Source organism: Mirounga angustirostris, unplaced genomic scaffold, assembly GCF_029215605.1.
Source record: "Mirounga angustirostris isolate CCGP_5_RB_7025 unplaced genomic scaffold, mMirAng1.0.hap1 SCAF_4, whole genome shotgun sequence".
Lineage (NCBI taxonomy): Eukaryota > Metazoa > Chordata > Mammalia > Carnivora > Phocidae > Mirounga > Mirounga angustirostris.
The window spans coordinates 9,866,077-9,886,064 of record NW_026991712.1 but is presented as its reverse complement, the minus strand read 5'-3'; the positions used below and the strand labels follow the sequence as shown (position 1 = coordinate 9,886,064).

At 45.0% G+C, this 19,988-nt stretch overlaps 1 protein-coding gene across 1 annotated transcript in view; it reads right to left on the bottom strand.

Annotated features, from left to right (window-relative positions):
• Window positions 1–19,524, bottom strand: part of HHLA1 (HHLA1 neighbor of OC90) — a 33,378-nt gene extending 13,854 nt beyond the window's left edge. The window contains exons 1-10 of the mRNA XM_045895574.1: window positions 19,446–19,524; window positions 18,287–18,346; window positions 14,481–14,537; window positions 13,323–13,406; window positions 12,555–12,635; window positions 12,367–12,450; window positions 7,163–7,246; window positions 4,999–5,055; window positions 4,802–4,894; window positions 2,114–2,359 (exon numbers count right to left, since the gene is read on the bottom strand). Coding sequence (XP_045751530.1) covers window positions 2,114–2,359; window positions 4,802–4,894; window positions 4,999–5,055; window positions 7,163–7,246; window positions 12,367–12,450; window positions 12,555–12,635; window positions 13,323–13,406; window positions 14,481–14,537; window positions 18,287–18,346; window positions 19,446–19,524 — 925 coding nt within the window. The remainder of the gene's footprint in view (window positions 1–2,113; window positions 2,360–4,801; window positions 4,895–4,998; window positions 5,056–7,162; window positions 7,247–12,366; window positions 12,451–12,554; window positions 12,636–13,322; window positions 13,407–14,480; window positions 14,538–18,286; window positions 18,347–19,445) is intronic.
• Window positions 19,525–19,988: the final 464 nt, after the last annotated feature.

Genomic DNA, 19,988 nt, shown 5'->3' with positions numbered 1-19,988 from the left:
GACAGTGCTAAATTTAGTTTAGAAATGGGGGAGGTGGGAGCGAGCATCCTCTCTTACCTGAGGTTGGGTGGCCCTGGGAGGAGCTGCTGTGTGTGGCCGCTGTCCTAGCTGGAGGCCTGGACAGGCTCCTCGTGGTGGTGGCCTTTGAAGGAGATGATGGTGTGGAGGCCAGTGTTTCCCAGGGAGGTCCTGCAGGTGCCCAGGGCATGGGTAGTGTGGGAGTCCACGCCTGACTGCTGGTTGTCACCCATGGGGTCCTGGCTACCTTCCCGGTAGCTGCACATGGGACAGTAACAGGCCACTTATATTCTTGACCGTTTTGATTCTGATATAAAATTACCAAAACACTGAAAAGTTATCAGAGGGCAAATGCAATGTGCATGCATAAAACAGGTAACTCAGGGACCTAAGCTCTACCTTGAACTGGAATAAATGGACCAAAGTGAACTTTATTTTCCTAACTACTAATTTTAAGAAAGAAACCTCCAAATTCCTTGGACATCCAAATAGCGGGCTCTCTCAAAGTTCAGAGCACGTTTCTCATTGCATGACCCAGTGAAAAGGTTACAGGGTTTGAGGTGAGAAGACCGGGGCGGGTGGGCGGGGGGTGGTGGAAACTGCTCCCGCCTCGCCCCATGTTGTGACTTTAGGGGCACGTGACTTCATTTTTAGCTTTATCATTAGAATGGGGATGATCATAATGCTAACAACAATAATACAGTATCACAGCGTTGTGACAAAGACCAATCTTCCCTCACTGGTCTTTTAAACAATTCTATAGGTTCTCTCATTCATTTCCATGGTAGGCATGAAAATAATTTTTTCTCAAGTTTTTAAAACTAACCCCCTTGGAAAATTTTAAATCTATAAGTTAAGTTGGGAATGATTGCCATCTTTAAAATATTCAAATTTCTCATCCAGAATGTGGTATATCACTTTATTGATTTAAATATGCCTTTATTACCCTCACTAAAGTTTTATAGTTTTTCTTATATAAAACCCAGCACTTTTCCTTCTAGGCTTATAGCTAAGTATTCTATGATTTTTCTTGCCACTAGCAATCACATCTTTTTTTTTTTTTTTCATATTCTTCTGGTAAACTTTCTAATTATGTGGAAGTATCACGATACCGGCTAGTGTACTAACGACTTTCTGGTTAGTGATGTTGATTGCTTTTCCTCATTCTTGTTTTCCTGTCTGCCTGACTCCCATCAGTTCTCACCTCCTCCAGGAAGCCCCTTGCTGGGCTCTCCGGGGCCATAGCTCTTTGTAGGCTAGACCGTAACTGTCAGTTGACTTGCCCGTGTCTCCCTCCCTGGTCTGCACACTCAGGAACGAAAGGGAACGTTGAGAGAGCTGTGCTTTAGCAGCTAGCCTGGAGTCTGGTATTAAATACATGTCTTGATGAGTGAATGAATGAATGAATGGATTCTCTGACTCTCGTCCCTCGTCATAACTCATTGAGACAGTACTGGCTTTTAATGAAAGCGTTGTCTCCATTGTATCTTATTTCCAAAGAGCGTGACGAAGATGTGGGGAAGGAGGAACTCACGGGCTGACCCACCACGTGTGGCGGTTTTCCGTGCTGGTTTCAAGTCATTCACATACTCTTGGCATCATTTTCCAGCCCACTACAAATTCACCCAACCCTGCCATAAAATACGGCCCTCATTCCGCCACATGGTGTTCATTTCAGGAGAGACATTGCTAAATGCTTTGCTGAAATAAAAATACATCTTGGTACATACAGTGCACTTCACTTATGTAAGACATTCTTACTGGGGGGTGCTGGGCGAAGGGAATCAGGGAGCTCTCCGATGTCTTGTGAGCTCTCTGATGTCTTAGGCCATGTCTTGTGAGTCCTAAACTATTTCAAAATAAAAAAGTCATACAAATAAACGTTGGCAGGGCCTTATGCCAATGATGCTCACTGCCTTTGTTTGTCTGTAATGAACTCACCCTGGCTCATGTCGATCTCTTATTTCAGGGATGCTGAAGAAGAAAGGGGTCAGTGGAGAAGGGATAAAGGAAGGATTTAACTTATTTATGTGAGCCTAGGGGGAACAGGAGGGAAGAACAGGACAGGAGGGGAACCTGCGAGAAAGTCTCTTACCCAAGGCTGGGAGGGTGTGGGGGGCGCTGCCCTGCGTGGCCATGGCCGTGGCCCGGGCGTGGAGCTCCAGAAGCCTGTCTGTGCTCACAGCCTGTTGTCCATCTGCAGGGGATGTTGTGTCTGTCCAGGGAGAGGTTCTAGGAGCAGGTGCCCTGGTGCTCTGAGCTCCGTGCAGGCGGCTTGTCCTCTGTAGTGTCTGCTGGCTCGTGGGTGTGAGCTTTGAAGTCACAGCCGTGCCCCTGGGAGCTGTACATTCAGGGAGACGGTCAACGGCAGCTTTTATATGCTTGACACTTTGAGCACTAAATTGTCAAGCCACTGAAAGATTGTTGGACAGCAAATGTACTGAACGCAGAGATTCAAATCTTACTTGGAACAATACCATATGTCACCAAAGAGGAGCGTTTCTTTTGGAATGGCAAAGGAAGCTCAAATATCAATTTCCAGAAACACTGTGCAGAGAAGCACTGTGAACAGAATGCAAAGCTGTCAGACCGCAAAGTATCAGACATTCGACATGTTTCCTGACAGAACCCGAATCCGTCCGAGTCCTTCGCCCACCTCACAGCCCTCAGCCCTTTGATGGCACTTTTTCCTAGAAGGGGGACAGGGTTGCTCCATGTGTCCTGTGCGTGTGACTAGAGATCAGAGGCGGCATTTGGGGGCATCAGAAGCTGCTGGGCAGAAGCTGCTTGAAAGACAGGTCCCCACCGAGATAGCAGGAAGGTTCAATTTGGAGGGAGATCTAGCCGGTGCCCTTGGATGCTCCATGAAGACAGGGAGGAAGAAGCTCAAGTGTTCATGTGACTTTCTAACTCCCTTTGGGCAGCCTTTAGTGGTGGGGGCTGCATGTTAGGATGACAGGCTCCCAGGAGCCCATGGGTCCCTTCTTCTGGGTTAACTAAGGCCAGCCTGCAGGCAGGTGGATTCCAGCCCCCACTTGCCCCTTTGGCAGGTCACTGTGCAGGGCACATCCTGTGCAACAGTAAGTCGTCGTCTTGCAGCCTCATCTCTTCTCTCCTGCTTCACTTCTGGGATCAGTAATACCCACATGCACCACAGGCCTGGTGCTTGTTTCCAGATCAACTGGACATAGGGCTAAGTGCCTCCCAATCAAATCGTCACTCAGCCAGGTGACTGGCTATCAAACACATCAACCTTACAAATACGTGTCCACTTGTAAACATGTTCTTTCTTCCCAAGCATTCGTACTTCATAAAGGAGCACAAATGGGAGCTACAATTGAGATTGGCCTGGGAAGGTCATGGGAGGACTCTCTAAAGAATTGAAATTGACTCGATCCTCGGATCTGTCCTTAGAATCAAGTAGGTGAAGGGAATCCACCAAATGCCCATTTCATCTCCTTATCAAGAAGCCTCACTCGATGCAAGTTGAGGTCCTTCCTCAGCATAACTAAGATAAACAAACATAACTGCAATAAACGCAAATCAAGGCAGCCCACTGAAATGGAATTAGAGATTTACTGTAGATTTCATTTTACTCCAAGAAACACTGATGAAGAACCTACTATGCACATGGTACCATGCAGACACCAGGGGGAAGACGACTGTGGGGCTGAAAGAGTTTCGGTGTCTGCCTTCAAAGACCATTCAGTGAGGAGACACATGGCAAGTCACCTGTGTTCCAGCCTGGAGTAACACTGAGTCCAAATGACGGACGAGTGTCGTGTTATAGAATGGTAGAAGACAGAAGACATATTTTGATCGGGGGATTTTTAGGAAAGAGGAGGCAGCTGCTGAGCTGGTGACTGACAGACAAACTGGGGCTCTGAAATATGGAAAAGTAGGGAAGGAGTTCCAGGCGAGCAAAGTGTCATGGGCATGCAGAGAGATGCCATCTGCAAGAAGAGGCAGGAACTTCAATGTCATTTGAGCAGAAGATTCAAGGAAAGAGAGTAGATGAGGTTTGGCATGCTGACAGAGCAATGTATACTCCAGGCTAAAGGCTTTGGACCCTCGGCTCCTGACCCTCTGCTCCTGCAGTGAGGAGACAAAACCCAACTGTATTTTAAGACTATTGCTCTTACAGCAATGGATTGATATTTTAAAGACATATGAAACTGGGTCAAGGAAGACTGGTTCAGAGGCTATCTCAGGTCAAAAATAGATGACAAGGACTGCAACTAAAGTTAATCACAGCAGCAGCAGATAATCTTGGGGGACCAGCCAGATTCTGGAAATTAATTCAGCTAAAACTGACAGTTAAGCGTAGGGGCGAAAGTGGGCTCAAAGGTGGTTCCAAAAATGCCCCCCGTGCCAGGGAAAAGGCAAGCAGATGGGTAGGAGTGTGTGCAGAGGGGTAGAGGGTGATTGGGTAGGGGCTGGGTATTATAGGGTGACAATGTCTACAACAGGGTCACTAATTCAATTACCTACAAAAGCCAAGTAGTTAATATGAGAAAAAAGTGCCAGGCGATAGGGAGCAGAGAGGTCTATGGAAAAGAGGAGGAATGTGTCCCTCCTAGTGGGAGGGATGGAGACAGTGCCTACTCAACTCCAGTTGAGTTACCAGATCTTCACTTGTAAGAGAATCCAGAGATTAATTTTCTCTAGTGGTGAAATCCTTTGATTTTAGCACAGTGTAGCTAAATAAAACACCTGAGGGCAGCATTCGGTCTTCAGTTCGCTAGCTGAGTTGGAGACTATAGTAGGAGTGTGGGGGGTTTACACTCACCCAGAACGCCAGACATGCTGCTGGTGAATGTGTAGTTGATGACAGGAGATTTCTCCGCCATCTCCCAGAAGTCAGAAAGATTCCTTCCTGCAAAAACCACACAAAGAGGATCGAATCTTGGGTTCACCTGCTAGAGGGTTCTGTTTAATTCTCAGCTCAGAGAGCTTGTCAAAGAATGGCTGATGATTCACCTGACTTTCCTGTCATCACACAGATGAAGATGCAGTCGGATTCGTTCGTTTGACTCACTGAAAGACAAACCAGTACCCAAGACTTAGCAAGGCGTCTGAAGCTGTAGGTCTTTGGTTGAAATGAAAATCAAGCTAGAAATCCCTAGCTCAGGATGTTACAGGAAAATAAGGCTAATTCCTTCCTTTTAAGGCAGCCCTGATTTTCTGGGGTTTTTTTTTGGGGGGGTGGCAGGGGATACAGTATAATGTAATGGCGAAGGGCACAGCCTCTGGGGTCAGCTGCCAGTATTACAACATCAGCTCTGCCATTTACTAGCTATGTGGCTTTGAGTGAACTGCTTGATGTCTCTAGGACTCAGTTTACCTATCTTTTTTTTTTTAAGATTTTATTTATTTATTTGAGAGAGAATGAGAGAGAGCAAGCACATGAGAGGGGGGAGGGTCAGAGGGAGAAGCAGACTCTCCGCTGAGCAGGGAGCCCGATGCGGGACTCGATCCCGGGACTCCAGGATCATGACCCGAGCCGAAGGCAGTCGCTTAACCAACTGAGCCACCCAGTTTACCTATCTTTAAAATGGCGAACATTCGAATTCCACAGTTCCTCATTTGAGATTTCCAAATCCCGAAATCACTGTAAGATGGAAGGTTTTGTGTGAGTTTTGTACCAAAACTTATTTGGTGGCAACCTGACTTGAGAGATATGAGACTATTGACAGTCTTTATCTGTTTTGTTTAGTGTAAAGGGCCATGTTGCTAAATGAATGTGAGTGTGTTTGATTACGGTATGCTGCCCTGGATGCTGCTGGTTATGTTTTATCATGTATGGTATAGATGCCCTGTTAGACCTGCAGAAGTCTGAAAATGAATGAATTTCTAAGTGTACTTGTCCCTTAAGATGCTGCCCAAAGCTGGGTTAAGCCTCCGACTCTTGATTTTGGCTCAGGTCATGATCTCAGGGTCATGAGATTGAGCTCCACATCCAGCTCTATGCTGAGCATGGAGCCTACTTGAGATTCTCTCTCCCTCTCCCTCTGTCCTTCCCCCCCTGCTTGCACCATGCTCTCTCTCTCCCCCCCACCAAAAAAATTTTTTTAAAAAATATGCTGCCAAAAGCAATGTGGACATTTGCTTGCATGTCCTTCAAAGGATGGTTATGATGACCCAATGAGCTAATGTGTGTGGTGCCTGGAAGATAGAAGAACTCAGTAAATAGTCATAATAATAATAATTATCACTATGAATGTGGTCCTATCATTATATATATTAGCATAGTGAGCAAGAGCATGGACTTTAGAATCAGATCACCTGGGTTAGAATGCCATTTCTGCAGAATAACCTTGGGCAAGTTACTTGACCTTTCTGTACCATGGTTTCCTTACCTGTAACATGGGGATAAAAATGTAATTACTCCACAAGGTTATAGTGAGGATCCAATGAGGGAATACATGGACAGCCCCTGGAAGAGTCCCTGGCAGCTGATGATATCTACTACTATTTCTCTTTCTCCCTTCCCTGTTTCTAATACAGTAGTTGTTCCATGGTGCCACACACTGGCCTTCTGATGAGGCCATGTGTGGGCAATTGACTAGATCTGTGCTTTGCAAAGTGGGTCACTGGGGGAACGCAACTTGCTTGGGGGTTATATGAAGCCACCTTGTGAATGAGGCAGATCTTTCTCAACAGTATGTCTGACATGGGCTTGGGCTGCATATAGATCTGATAGTAAATTCTGAACTGACCTTGAGCAAAATAGGCAACCTCTCCCAATCTCAGTTTCTCATCTTTAAAATGGGAGTATAGCTATCTAGAAGAAGCTGTTTTCTTGATTCTGCCTAGATTCCCCTAATTCTGAGCCCTGGATTCTTCCTCCAACTTTTTAGATACCAGGAATAGCTCTGATTGGAAGATGGTGCCTTCAAATACTAGTGGTTGAAACTGGACAGCACTGATTGTCTAAAAAATACTTACACAGAGGTTCCTGGCAGCTCACCTGTGGCAAGGCTTGGCGGTGGGGGGGGTCCACTAGCTTTGATTATATACCCATGGCAGATGCAAATTCGTTTTGATTATATTTTGATTACATTTTGCAAATATTTTGATTTTGATTAGATTTTGCAAATTTGTAAAATCTCCAATTTCCCATGCATTTTCAAGATGAACACACCTGAGAGGATGGAAGCTGACTTAAAAATCTCTGTGAGGTAGCTGGTAGAATTTCCAATGACGTCCACCAGTAGGGCTGTGAAATCTGCAAGAAGGATTGACGAAATTTAAATTTCTGATCCAGAAACTTGAGGGAAAAATGTATCATGTATTTGGACTTTTCAGAGTAGATTTTACATGTTTAATTTTGTCCAGTGTTTTGAGGAATATTAACGATCACACAGGGAACTATTACTAATTATAAAGATGTCTTATTTCCAGGCAGGGAGAAAACTTCTGGATCCACCATCATAGTCCCCTTCCTCCTCCCATTGCCCTCTCCCTCCAAATCCCTCTGTGCCAACTCCAAATGGCTGTGAAAAGCCACATTACTGAATAATGGTTTTTCTCATTTGTTGTCCCCTGTTATCTCCTCTAATTGCTTTAGAATACCAAGTCCATCTGACAGGAAGCAGCCTCACAGTTATGCAACCTGAATTTACATAGTTTTGGATTTTCAAAATGTGATGTCAGCGTTAGTGGTGGGTTATAAAGAGACTAGAACCCTACACAAAACAGAACCAGGAACCCCTGCTCTTGTCTCCCTTGTTAAGAAGGCTGATGGGAGGAGATTGGGAGAATTTCACATTTCAGGCTATCAAATCTTTGTGAACTCTCCCTCTGAGCAGAGTCTGAATAAGGGCCATTGCTTGACATGGTGGACACCATTGACCAAGGAAAGTTCCCAATGTACCTCCAGGCAAACTGCCGCTACCTCCTCTGCTGTTCATTCATGGTTTTCCAGGATCCAACAGGTTTTTGGCTTACAGAACAAGGATATGAATTCTAGGAGCCCCAAACAGTAAGAAGAAGCTTCTGGTGTCATCTGGATAATCTCCTTTTGTGCTTTGTAAAAACACTTCTTTTACTCAATGGGATTATGAGCTCGGGTGGGGGGCAAGCTGATTTGAAAATATAGAACACAGAGGACTGGAAATGCAGAGCCCAGAGAGGCAGGAAAATGTCATGGGACAACCAAGGGAATGTTCAGCATGTGAGGTCAACAGGAGGTGGACGCCACTCAACGTGAACCAGAGCCATGGTGCGATTTTATCATACTGCGCGGACACATGGTCAACCTCTGGGAGGAGAGGCGTGGTAGAACACCAAAGCAGATGGAGACACCTGGCCATGCAGAAGTGACGTCAGCTTGGGTGTCCTCCTTTCCATGTCTATTTAGACCAGTCTGTCCTTGGTCACACTGTGGAAACTGAGGAAGGGTATTATTTCATTATTTCTTCCATCTATTTTCTTCCTACTTCTCAAATGTCTTTTTTGTTCATTAGTTCATTTATCTAATAAACATTCACTGAGTGTTTGCAGGGCACCAGACACCTGCTCGGTACTGAAGGGTTGTGTGAGACACCATCTCTGCCCAGCAGAAGCTGAGATTAGTGGGAGAGAGACTCGTAAGCAGACCAGTAAACCGCAATCTGCTACTAACACCTCACAGAAGCCAACACCGTGGCTCTGGAGTCAGGACACCAAGATGGAGTCCAGGTTGTGCCCAAGTTTCTGAGAGATGATGGAACTTTCCCAAGGTCCCAGAGGGTGTGGTGGAGCTTGAATTTGAACTGAGGTCTACAATGGGCGAAAGCTCCCACTCTTCCCAATGTTCCCACTGCTGCTCAAGCAACGTCTTACTCAACACACTGTGTGAACTCTCCCTTCAGAATGGCTTTTACAATCTCTCTATGAGGCTTGGAAGAGAACCAGCTATCATTATCTCAGAGACATTCTTTGTTTTGATGAAAATTTGAATCTAATTTACCAGCAATACCTATAGATGAGTGATTTCTGACTACTTGTATATATACATAGAAAATAGGGGGAAAAAGCCTTTTTGCCTATCCAACTGGTAATGATTTAAGAATGTGTCGTAGTATTTTGTGTTCGCAAGGGTGTGGAAAAACATGTGCTCTCCAACATTATCGGTAGAAGTGTAAACTTATGCAAGATGTCTTAGAGGAAATTTTAGCAATTTGAATCACCACAAAATTGTTTCCCTGTCAGACAATTCCATTTCAAGGACTGTATCCTACAGCGTAATTAGGCAAGTACTCCAAGTACTCTAAATACACAGGTATTCATCATAGCATTGTTTATAATTATAACAACACTGGGGATAAACTAAGGTTCCATCAAGAAGAGACAAATTAAATATATTATGGTACATTCTTTCAACGAATACTATGAATTCATATGAAGGATGAGACATATTTATATTCACTGGGCTAGAATGGCTTTTAAGATGTACTGATTAGTTTAAAGGTGGATTGTGAGGCTGTATGGAAAAGGTGGTAGATATGGCTGCCTGTCTCTCAATAACTCTTCTGCCACCTTCCTTTAATAAGAGAACATGAAATTTCAGTTGGGCATATGGTGGTTTAACATAAAATTACATTTTTGAGCCTATTTGCAGTTGGGTGCAGCCATATGACTAAATTCTGGGTGATAAAGTGTGAGAAGAAGCCATGTGGAAGGTTTCCAGACTGTGTTTATATAGTGAATGGGAATATCATCAGTTCCTTTCTCCTCTTCCATGTGGCTGGAATGCAGATGAGATGGCAAATCATCCTGGATTATGAGAACAAGGGCAATGCATTATGGGAGGCAGAACAACAGCCTAGAATGAGCCTGGGCTCCCTAAACCGTCAACTAGAGCAGCCCTGGTATGTTTACCAAGATGGTCACATACGAAAACTATTACCTTCCACCCTCTGCCAGGCACCTTATTTTGGGGTCCTTTGTCATAATAGCCTGGTTTGTATTTTAAATAATATAGAGAATACAGACTGGGATGGGTAGATAGATGGGCAGATGGATGGGGTAGGTGGGATGGTAGACAGGTAGGTTAGATAACTAGTTGACAGATGGCTTAGGTGGGTAGATTAGAGAGGTGGCTTAGACTGCCTTGGGTGATGTGATTACCTATGGATGTTGGGATTTCAGGTATTTTTTATTATACTGTCCCTGTTGTATGGCATTTTGACATTGTAATACGTTATTTTTTAGAATCAAGAAAAATTAAGCTATTTTCATTCAGAAAAAGAAAAAATATGCAAATACACCCTCACAAGGGGGGCTTTAAGTCAGAGTTGAGAATATTCAAGTGAAAATGATCCAGGTCTGAAGAGTACCCACAGAGACATCTTCCCCCAGGGACCGAGCAATGGCAAGATGCTAGCCTGCATTGAGCCTCTCATGGCAATGATCTGAGGGGAGTGGACACCAGCACATTGTGATGGGTCCATTGGAAACCTCATAAAAAAATTCCTGTGGCCTACCGGAGGAGCAGCGTGCAATTTTATCAGTGGTGACGACCTATGGATCAACTCTTCAAATAATCGTTTCAAGGGTGTGGAAATATGCTTTGGCTCACCGAGGGGAATTAGAAACTCTTTCCCTGCAGATGTGACTCCACTTTTTACAATCAGGGCAGGGACACAGTGCCCACACTAAACTGGGCCCCCAGCAGGGGCTAATGAGAGGCTGAGGAAACTGTGGTAATGGACAACATTTGTCCTCCCTCGGGTAATTTGTTGAGAAGATTTGAAGGGCCGGTTAAACAAGATAATGGCTGTGAGGTACTTGCTGCAGGGCCTGGCACACAGTACTCATTCAACATTACTAATTACTCTCTTTAAAATGTTCACAATATTTGTTCCAGAAATTCCACTTCAAGGAATCTATCCTTTGAGAGTAATCTGGAAAAGGGGAAAAAGTTTTATGCACCAAGATGTCCAATACGGGATTTTTTTATGTTAAGAAAAACTTAGAATCCACCCAAAAGTCAACAGTATATGGCTAAGAAAATGCCGACTTTTACAGGTTATGTAGTCACTACAAGTGTTTGCAGTTTGCAGCCTGGAAAATATTTTTAAGGTTGGGTCAAATGAGAAAAAGACCAGGAGGCTTTTCCACTTTCAGGCCTTACTTCTCTTACAATCCCTTTTTTTTTTTATGAAAAGCCAAAGAGATCCTCTTAAAATGTAAGTTAGATCATATCACTCCTCTGTGTGGACAATCACCTTGGCTTCCTTCTTATTCATTGTGAAAATCAAAATCCTTGCTGTGGACTATAAACTTCTACTTGATCCTCAACACCCTCCCTGCTTTGCTCCCCCAGCTCTGAGCTCATTTCCCATGCCATCTGCCCTGGCTCACCTGCTCTAGCCATGCCGGCCTCTCTCATCCTTACCCTGCTGCCTGGGCTTTTGTCTGGAACACTCTGTCCCTGGGTACCACAGGGCTGTCTCTCCACTTCCTGCCTCATTAGAGAAGACTTCCCTGACCCCCACTATATACAGCAGCTGTACCTGCCCCCACTTCCCTCCTCACCCTTTCCCCTGCTTTATTGTTCTCACGGTCGTGTTAGTAGCCAACATACCAGGCATTTTTGACTCTCTGTCCCTTCCTATAGAATCTAGTCCAAGAGAGCAGAGTGTGTGTATCCACTTTGCCCAGTGTGGTACCCCCACACTTAGAAGAGAGTTTGGCTAATGGTATGTTCTCAGTTAAGAACCACTGAATGGGAGGATTAGTGGTGAGATACTAACGTTCAGTTTTACTTTTCAGGATTCTCTTTTAATTTTTAACTATAAAAGTAATACAGGAGTATCCTAGCATTGACAATAAGATCCGGGGATACCCTCGTGTACTGCAAAGCACGCATCATGATCTTCTTTCAGAGGTAAACACCTACATGTGTCCAGAGATGTATCTCTTCACCAATGACAGTGTATTCTACACATTATTTTGTAACTCTGCTTTTCTAATTAATAATGGCATGGAAATGTTTCCAGACATGGGCCCAATCTGGCCACATCCATTCATTTATGCATGGCCTCTGCCTGCTTCCCAAAGTTTAGACTATTTAACCATTTTCCTAATGATGGGTATTTACCTTGTTCTCAGAGTTTTCTGTTAAAATAACGCTGCATGAACATTTTGTTCTTGCCCCTTTGTTCAGACATAACTATTTGTCTAAGATAAAAACCAAGAACAGAACTTTCTGTGACAGTGAATGCGTACACAGCTAAGCATTATAGGTACCACCGTCTTTTCTTATTTCACTCTAAGGAGAAAAAAAATCGAGTCAAACTTACCTGAAAGGGGACAAGCAAAATCAGGAAGGCCGCAAGCCTGGCGGGTAGCTCCACCTACCTGATAAGTCACTGGTCCTGTTGTTCAGACAGTAGCAGTACCGGGTGGGGAATCTGGTGGTGTCCACAGTCTTCAGGTTGGAAACTGTGAAGAGACAACGATCCACAGGGCGGTCCTGACACCAAGCCTGGCCCTGCCGGCCCACCCGTCATCATCACCACCGCCAAGAAGAGCCGGGCAGCACTTACTGTTGTAAATGGCCACAGAAAACTTGTGGAAGGCAAAGGAGCTGTAGGAAGTGATGCTTAGCAAGGAGAAGAACTTGGTATCTGCCAAAGATATTAAAATAAAAGAAGCCATCAGACAAATGCCTCCTGACAATCATAATACCATCAATTAATAAACAGATAATAGAAATTAAAAATACAATGAACAAATAATAAAAATAAATAACAAAAACAAATAATACAATAGCACACATTGGAAATAATACATAAAATCACTTAAAAGCAAACCAAAAACTGCATACGTACATGTCACTTGACTATTTCCTGATCTGTCCCTAAGCCCTGACAATTCTCCCACAGTGTAGTTGTGACCAGAAATGCCTGCACATAGGTCATGTCTGGAATGCAGCTTGCTCTCCAGATGCTGGTGAGCCTCTGACTTCATTTGGATATTTTCAATCTCATCAGGTGTCAGGCAGGACACTGCATTCTCCATCTGAACACGGAGAAGCTGGGGCGCAGAGAAGTGCCCTGTCTTGCCCATGTTGCAGAAGTGAAGCAGGTACAAGGCAGACGTGGGCCTGGATTGTGCTTTTTACAAACTGAGGGTTGCTGGAGGGGAGGTGGGCGGGGGGATGGAGTAACTGGGTGAGGGGCATTAAGGAGGGCACGTGATATGATGAGCACTGGGTGTTATACCCAACTGATAATTTATTGAACACTACACCTGAAACTAATGATGTACTGTAAGTTGGCTAATTGAATTTAAATTAAAAAAAAAAAAGGTACCTTTTAAATAAGCTCTATTCAGCATTCCATTCACCAGCTCTGTCAGGTTCAGGGCAGACAGATCGACCGACCTTGCAGGCAGCTCTGGAAAAGATTCGCGGATAATGTCACTGGCAGGCTTTTCTCACAACGGAAGTTCCCTGTTTCTGACATTGAGGCAGACATGCTTCCTCTTTGGACATTTACTGAACTCATACCCACAGCTGGGCGCAAGGAATTCAAAGATAAAAGGCAGTGCCTGCGCTCAGGAGGTGACAGCCGATGGCATACATCATGACAAGTTAGATAAAAGAAGTCCACGTGAAGGACAGGAACACTTACTTAGTGAATAATTTATCTCTGCGTTTGGAGACAGTAGGGATGGGTGGGAAATGTTCACGTACAATGGGAAGCCCAAGGCACAAGTCCTCAACAGCACTGCATTTGGAAATGACTACATCATCTAACAGACAATGCCCTCACTGGGCAATGGCATCCCTAGGAAAAAGGTTTTTTAAAATTCTGCAATTCTGGGGGCGCCTGGGTGGCCCAGATGGTTAAGCGTCTGCCTTCGGCTCAGGTCACGATCCCAGGGTCCTGGGATCGAGCCCCACATCAGGCTCCTGGCTCAGCAGGGAGCCTGCTTCTCCCTCTCCCTCTGCCTCTCCCCCTCCTCGTGCTCTTTCTCTCTCTCTGTATCTCTGTGTCTCAAATGAATAAATAAAAATCTTTAAAAAAAGTAAATAAAATAAAATTCTGCAATTCTGATGCTTGGGCTCCATTCTCACAGATTCAGGTTGAATACGTCTGGGATGTGGCCCAGACGTCCCCACCAAAATCAATCAACCAATCAATCACTCTCCCAGATATTGGTAGCAGGTAGCCGAGTGGAGAGACCCTGCTAGGTTAAAATCCCCCCATCTCCTAGCTATTCCCTGAACATCCAGCACAGCAGTTGACAGGTAGAAATAGTGGTTAATGCTCCTCTTTACATTTTTACTAACATGGTCTTTTTCAACGCTTACTTAACGCTCAGAGAGTTCTGTGCATCACACAATCTGAAGACTGGTGAGATGCTACACTGGGTTGTGGGGACTGAGAGTGGGGGTCTGGAGAAGTGGGGGAGCTCCTTTGGCAGCTGGGGCCACCCACAGGGCCCTAAGGGAGGAGGGGACTCACCTGTGGTATCCAGAAAAGCCACCCTTTTTCCCCTCCTCTCTTCTCCAAGGCCAGGAGCTGGGGAGAGAAAAGGCTTCAGGGGAGACACAGGAACCTGCAACCCCAGCCTCAAGTTGCTGGAGAAACCCTGGGGGTCTCTATGCAGTGGCCTTGGGCTAGTGAAGGTCAGAATCACTGGGCCTATGAAAAGGAAGAATCCTCTCCTGACACTGTAGTCTCCTTGGACTGACCTTGGCCTAGAAATCAACACTTTAATAAACAGGCGGGTTTAGATCACCAGGCAGGGTGTCTAATCTATCCCATCCCTTTACCGGATCAGGAAACCGAGACTCAGAGTGGACAAGAAACTTGCCTGAACAAGAGAGCCCAGGACCTGCTTCCTAAAAGCTGCAGAGCAGTGGCTGTTCGGAAATATCAGGTCACCTGCTCACTCAGTGGGGTCGTGCTATCAAAGAAAACGTCATGGGAAATCTTGAAATGCTTAAAGCATACATTCAGTCTTTATTCATTCAACAAACACTCACTGAGGGCCAAGCAATCATGCTGGGTGTTGGGTCTAAAGAGGTCGAAGGAAAGGGGCAAGTCTCCACCTCTGTGGGGCTTACAGTCTGTGCCTTGGGCAGGAGAAAGGACCCGCACGTGTAGCTGCACGTGAGGCGTGGTAGACGGGGCACGGCGGGATGCTTGAGCTCCTCTGTCAGGGCGCTTGGCCTGGTCTGGCGGGGAGGGGAGGGTCTCCCAGCGGAGGTGACAGAAAGCTCAGCTGTTTTGGACTAGGTGGCATTATGAGCATCCTGCATTTGTTGCTATTCTCGTTGCCATGGTTCTGTTTCCTGTTACATACCAGGGTACCAGGTGTCCATTTGACAGATGGAAAAACCAAGGCAGAGACAGGCTGAAAAATGTGTTCCAGAGTTCCAAAGCAAGTCAGGAGTCAAGGCTGGCCTAGTTACCTGCCACACCGAGGACAGGAGCCTCTTTTTCCTTTTTAACGTCTCTGTTTCCAGACACTGAAATAAAAGTTCTCATGAATGAAATAGGATTGTGAAAGCACAGCCTCACAATTTGTAACAGCCTTCCAAGTCACCTTGTCCAGCATTCCCTTAGAAGGGTGAGGAAATTAAGGCCCCGGAAAGCGAAGTGATGTACCTACATCCCATATCTAGCTGGTGGCCCTGTTTCCCCTCCCCGGAGTCCTTGGTAACCACCTTTCTACTCTCTGCTTCTAAGAGTTTGACTATTTTGGATATGTCCTAGAAGTGGTGTCATGTAGTATTCATCCTTCTGTGGCTGGCTTGTTGCACTCAGCTTAATGTCCTCCAGCTCCATTCATGCCTTGTGTATGGCAAGATTATCTTCCTTTTTTTTTAGATTTTATTTATTTATTTTGTCAGAGAGAGAGAGAGCACAAGCAGGGGGAGCGGCAAGCAGAGGGAGAAGCAGGCTCCCCACTGAGCAGGGAGCCCGATGCGGGACTTGATCCCAGGACCCTGAGATCATGACCTGAGCTGAAGGCAGATGCTTAACCGACTGAGCCACCTAGGTATCCCAATTATCTTCCTTTTTAAGGCTGAATGGTATTTCATAATATGTATGTACCACATTTTCTTTATCCATTCATCTGTGGATGGATGTTTAGGGTGTTCCCGGCTTTTCAAGCAGCTTGTGGGAACTTCGATCCAGTTAACTTCTGTCTGCTTAAGCCAGTTTGACCTTCCAGCAGGTATACTTCTTGGTTAAATACTGGAGCTTTGGGATCAGAGGTAGGTGGGGTCTGTGGTTCTCCTTCCCGACACATGGTTACTGGAGGAGGTGGGTTATGTGACCACAGCAGGAACTCTGAGACAGACGTTTGCCATCAGGCAGGCCCAAAGTTGGCATCCAGCTTGCTCTCCCATCTGGTGCTCTGAGTGGCCCTCCACCTGAGCGGTCTACATGATGTATCCCCAGTGACATTTGTGGTGGACACTGACTTCGCCTGTGACCAGGCCAGGAAGGAGAGACCTCCGTGCAGGTGAGGGATTGGGGTCATGTGGGCTCCCGAGCTCCAGGCTACAGGGGTGCTCTAGGCTATGGGGCTTGCAGGATTCCTGAGCCTGTGAAACCAGGTTGGTGGGCCCTGTGCAATTTTCTTAACCAAGAACTATCTTTGGACACCCTTCCTTCCACCAAGGAAACATCATTTCCACCAGTCCTTTTTATAATTGCAAACCTGTGGGTGGATTTTGCTAACTGTATTTGAAGTGTGAACCGAACAGCTCTGAAGCAGAAATTTCTGAATGGGATGCCATACAGAAGCAGTTTTCAAATAAATTGCCAGACGGAGAATATAAAACTATTGGTCTCTTTTTGTATAAAAAGACCACCATAGTAGTATAAGATAGAAGGTGTTGCTACTTTTCATACTTTTTCATGCTTACTATTTTAATCACCTTTCATCCTTTATGATTACCTGTGGAACAGAAATTTTTCCCATTTAAAGAGGAGGAAAAAGGCTCAAATAGGGGAAATATTGATTGAATATTGATTGAAAATTACGCTGCTTAGAGACGCCTGGGTGGCTCAGTCAGTTAAGTGTCTGCCTTCCTCTTGGGTCGTGATCCTGGGGTCCTGAGATCCAGTCCCAGATCGGGCTTCTTGCTCTGCGGGGAGCCTGCTTCTCCCTCTGCCTCTGCCTCTCTCTCTCTCATGAATAAATAAATAAAATCTATTTTTTAAAAAAGAAAATTACACTGCTTATACACAAGAAATTGGTACAACTATTGTCCTCTGGGGAAGGGAAGAGTTTGGCTGGGGACCATTTTAACCTTATACACTTTTGTACCTTTTGCATTTTGAACCGCATGAGTGTACTAATTAAAAATAAATAAAAATTAGGGGTGCCGGGTGGCTCAGTCGGTTGAGCATCCAACTCCTGATTTCAGCTCAGGTCATGATCTTGGGGGTGTGAGATCGAGCCCTGTGTTGGGCTTCACGTTGGGCTCTGTGCTGGTCTTGGAGCCTGCTAAAGATTCTCTTTCTCTCTCCCTCTGCCTCTCCCCACTGCTCGCTCTCTGTCTCATGTGCTCCCTCTATTAAAAAACATTTAAAAATGAAGAGTAATCTCCCCAACCCACCCCCCATTATCCTGCTTGTTTACCAACAAGTTAGGAAAAGCAACCAGGCCCCTGCATCCTACGTGTTCCTTATGTTACAATGCATTCACTGTCTTGCTGTATAGCCAATTTCATAACATCAAGAAGTAAAAAGAAAAGACAAAGAAAGATGAAATTATTGCAAAGGTGATGATGGCACATGACAATACCTCCCATTATGAAATCTTCCATGGTTCACAGAATATCATGATCTTTGTGGATTTAATAAGATCATGAGAATCCAGGTGTGCCATGAACCATAAAGCAAGAGCAACTCCCAGGAACTATTCCTATGACAGAGCTTGAGCTATAGACGCAACATTAGGAGAAGGAAGGGAAAAATGAAGGGGGCGAAATCGGAGGGAGAGATGAACCATGAGAGCCTATGGACTCTGAGAAACAAACTGAGGGTTTTAGAGGGGAGGGGGCTGGGGGGATTGGTTAGCCCGGTGATGGGTATTAAGGAGGGCACATACTGCATGGAGCTCTGGGTGTTATACGAAAACAATGGATCGTGGATCACTACATCAAAAACTAATGATGCATTGTATGGTGACGAACATAATATAATAAAATTAAATTAAAAAAAAAAAAAAGAAAAAGTGAGACCGAGAGAAGCCGAAGAGTTTGTCCAAGACAGAATGAGCTGGGCAGGAGCACCTGCCCCTTTACCTGTTGTGGGAAGGAGGGTCATGACCTTTTCCTTCTTGGCTTCTCCTTTAACAGCAGACACTAAAATAAGAGAGCATTCATCAGAGAATTATAACCCAAATTTGACATCATAAAATATTTCAAAATACTCTTTTTAAAGATGAGAAAATTATGATCTGAAATGGTGACATGTCTTGCTCAAAATCCCACATGTAGTTTGTTCATTCAATTTAGTCACTGAATATTTATTGATCAACTGTAACAACACTAATGACTGACAGTGTTGTTTGGTAGCTGGACTTTAATAAGCATGAGTGTGTTAGGTGCTGGGGATACTATGATGAACAAGTGGGCATAGATTCCATCCTTATGGAGCTTACAGTCTAGTCAGGAAGGCAGACATGAAGGAAAAGAAGACTCAGGATATTATTGCAAACGATGTTGAATACTTTGAAGGGCACTTTTAGGGTGTGTAACAGGGAGCCTGATTCATCTCAGTGGTCTGAAAGCTTTCTGGGAGGTGATGTGTGGCTGAGATCTGGAACATGAACAGTATGTGAATAGGGTGTAACTGGCTGAGGGGGTATTCAGAGTGTAGATGAGAGTATGTGCCCAGGGGCTGAGGTGGGCATAATTATTACTTTAAAGAACTGAGCAAAGGCCAACAGTGATACAGCACAAAGAATCGAGGAGGCAGGGTAGCAAAATGTATTTGTAGGAAATGGTGATGGCAAGGTGGACAGGGTCTTGTATAGCATGTGAAGGACTTGGGATAGTATCCAAAGAGAAGTAGGAAGTCACTGCATAATTTGGGGTAGGTGGAATGAGGGAGAAGCCTGGGAGATCACCCAGGCTGGTGAGGGGAGAATAGGTCATGGAGAGGCAAGAGGAGAAGCAGGGGCTGATTTCGAAAGCTCTCTTAGTGGCCCAGAAAAGAGAAGACAGAGGTTTGGACAAGAGTTGTAACAGTGGATGTGAATATAATTCTGTTGCAGAAATGGGACTCAAGTTCACAAAGTCAGAGGATAAAACCAGAAATGGGGAATTCATCATTGCCATTTTGATCAAAGTCATTTAGGATTCTGGCCTGAGACATTGGCTGCTGCCATTCTCCAAAGCCTAATGAAAACCCAAACTCATCATATAGAACAGGCACTTTTTGAAATCTGAGTGGACCTACCTGTGTTCCAAAGGGACAGGACACACGTAAGACCCACACATAGCCTCACTGGAGGACAGGGTACCAGGAAGCCTGGCATGTCTGTGAAACTCTGGCCCACCTGGAAGGAAACAAACAAGCCCTTGGAGGAAACAGGTTATATTACTAGGCACATGGATGCAGAATATCCTTGAGTCATTAGAAATACAATCTGTAGAAGGCTTTCAATAGTTAGGATAGGTTAGGTTATGCTGAGGTAACAAATTAACTCCATCATCTCATTGGCTTAATTCAACAACAGAAGTTGATTTCTTGTTTATATCAATACTTGCTGCAAATTGATGGGGAACTCTGCTCCACACAGTCACTCAGGGACCAGATTAATGGAACTTCACTGCCTTGTAGTTCTCTGTCTGGTCCCTGTGGGCTCCTTAGTCATTGGTTCATTATGGTTGTTGAAGGGACAGAGCTGGAGGATTATGCACCAACTCATATGCTCTGGCAGGAAGTGCCATGCGCACTTTTATTTATAGCTCATACCAGAATTACTCCCATGGCCCTGCA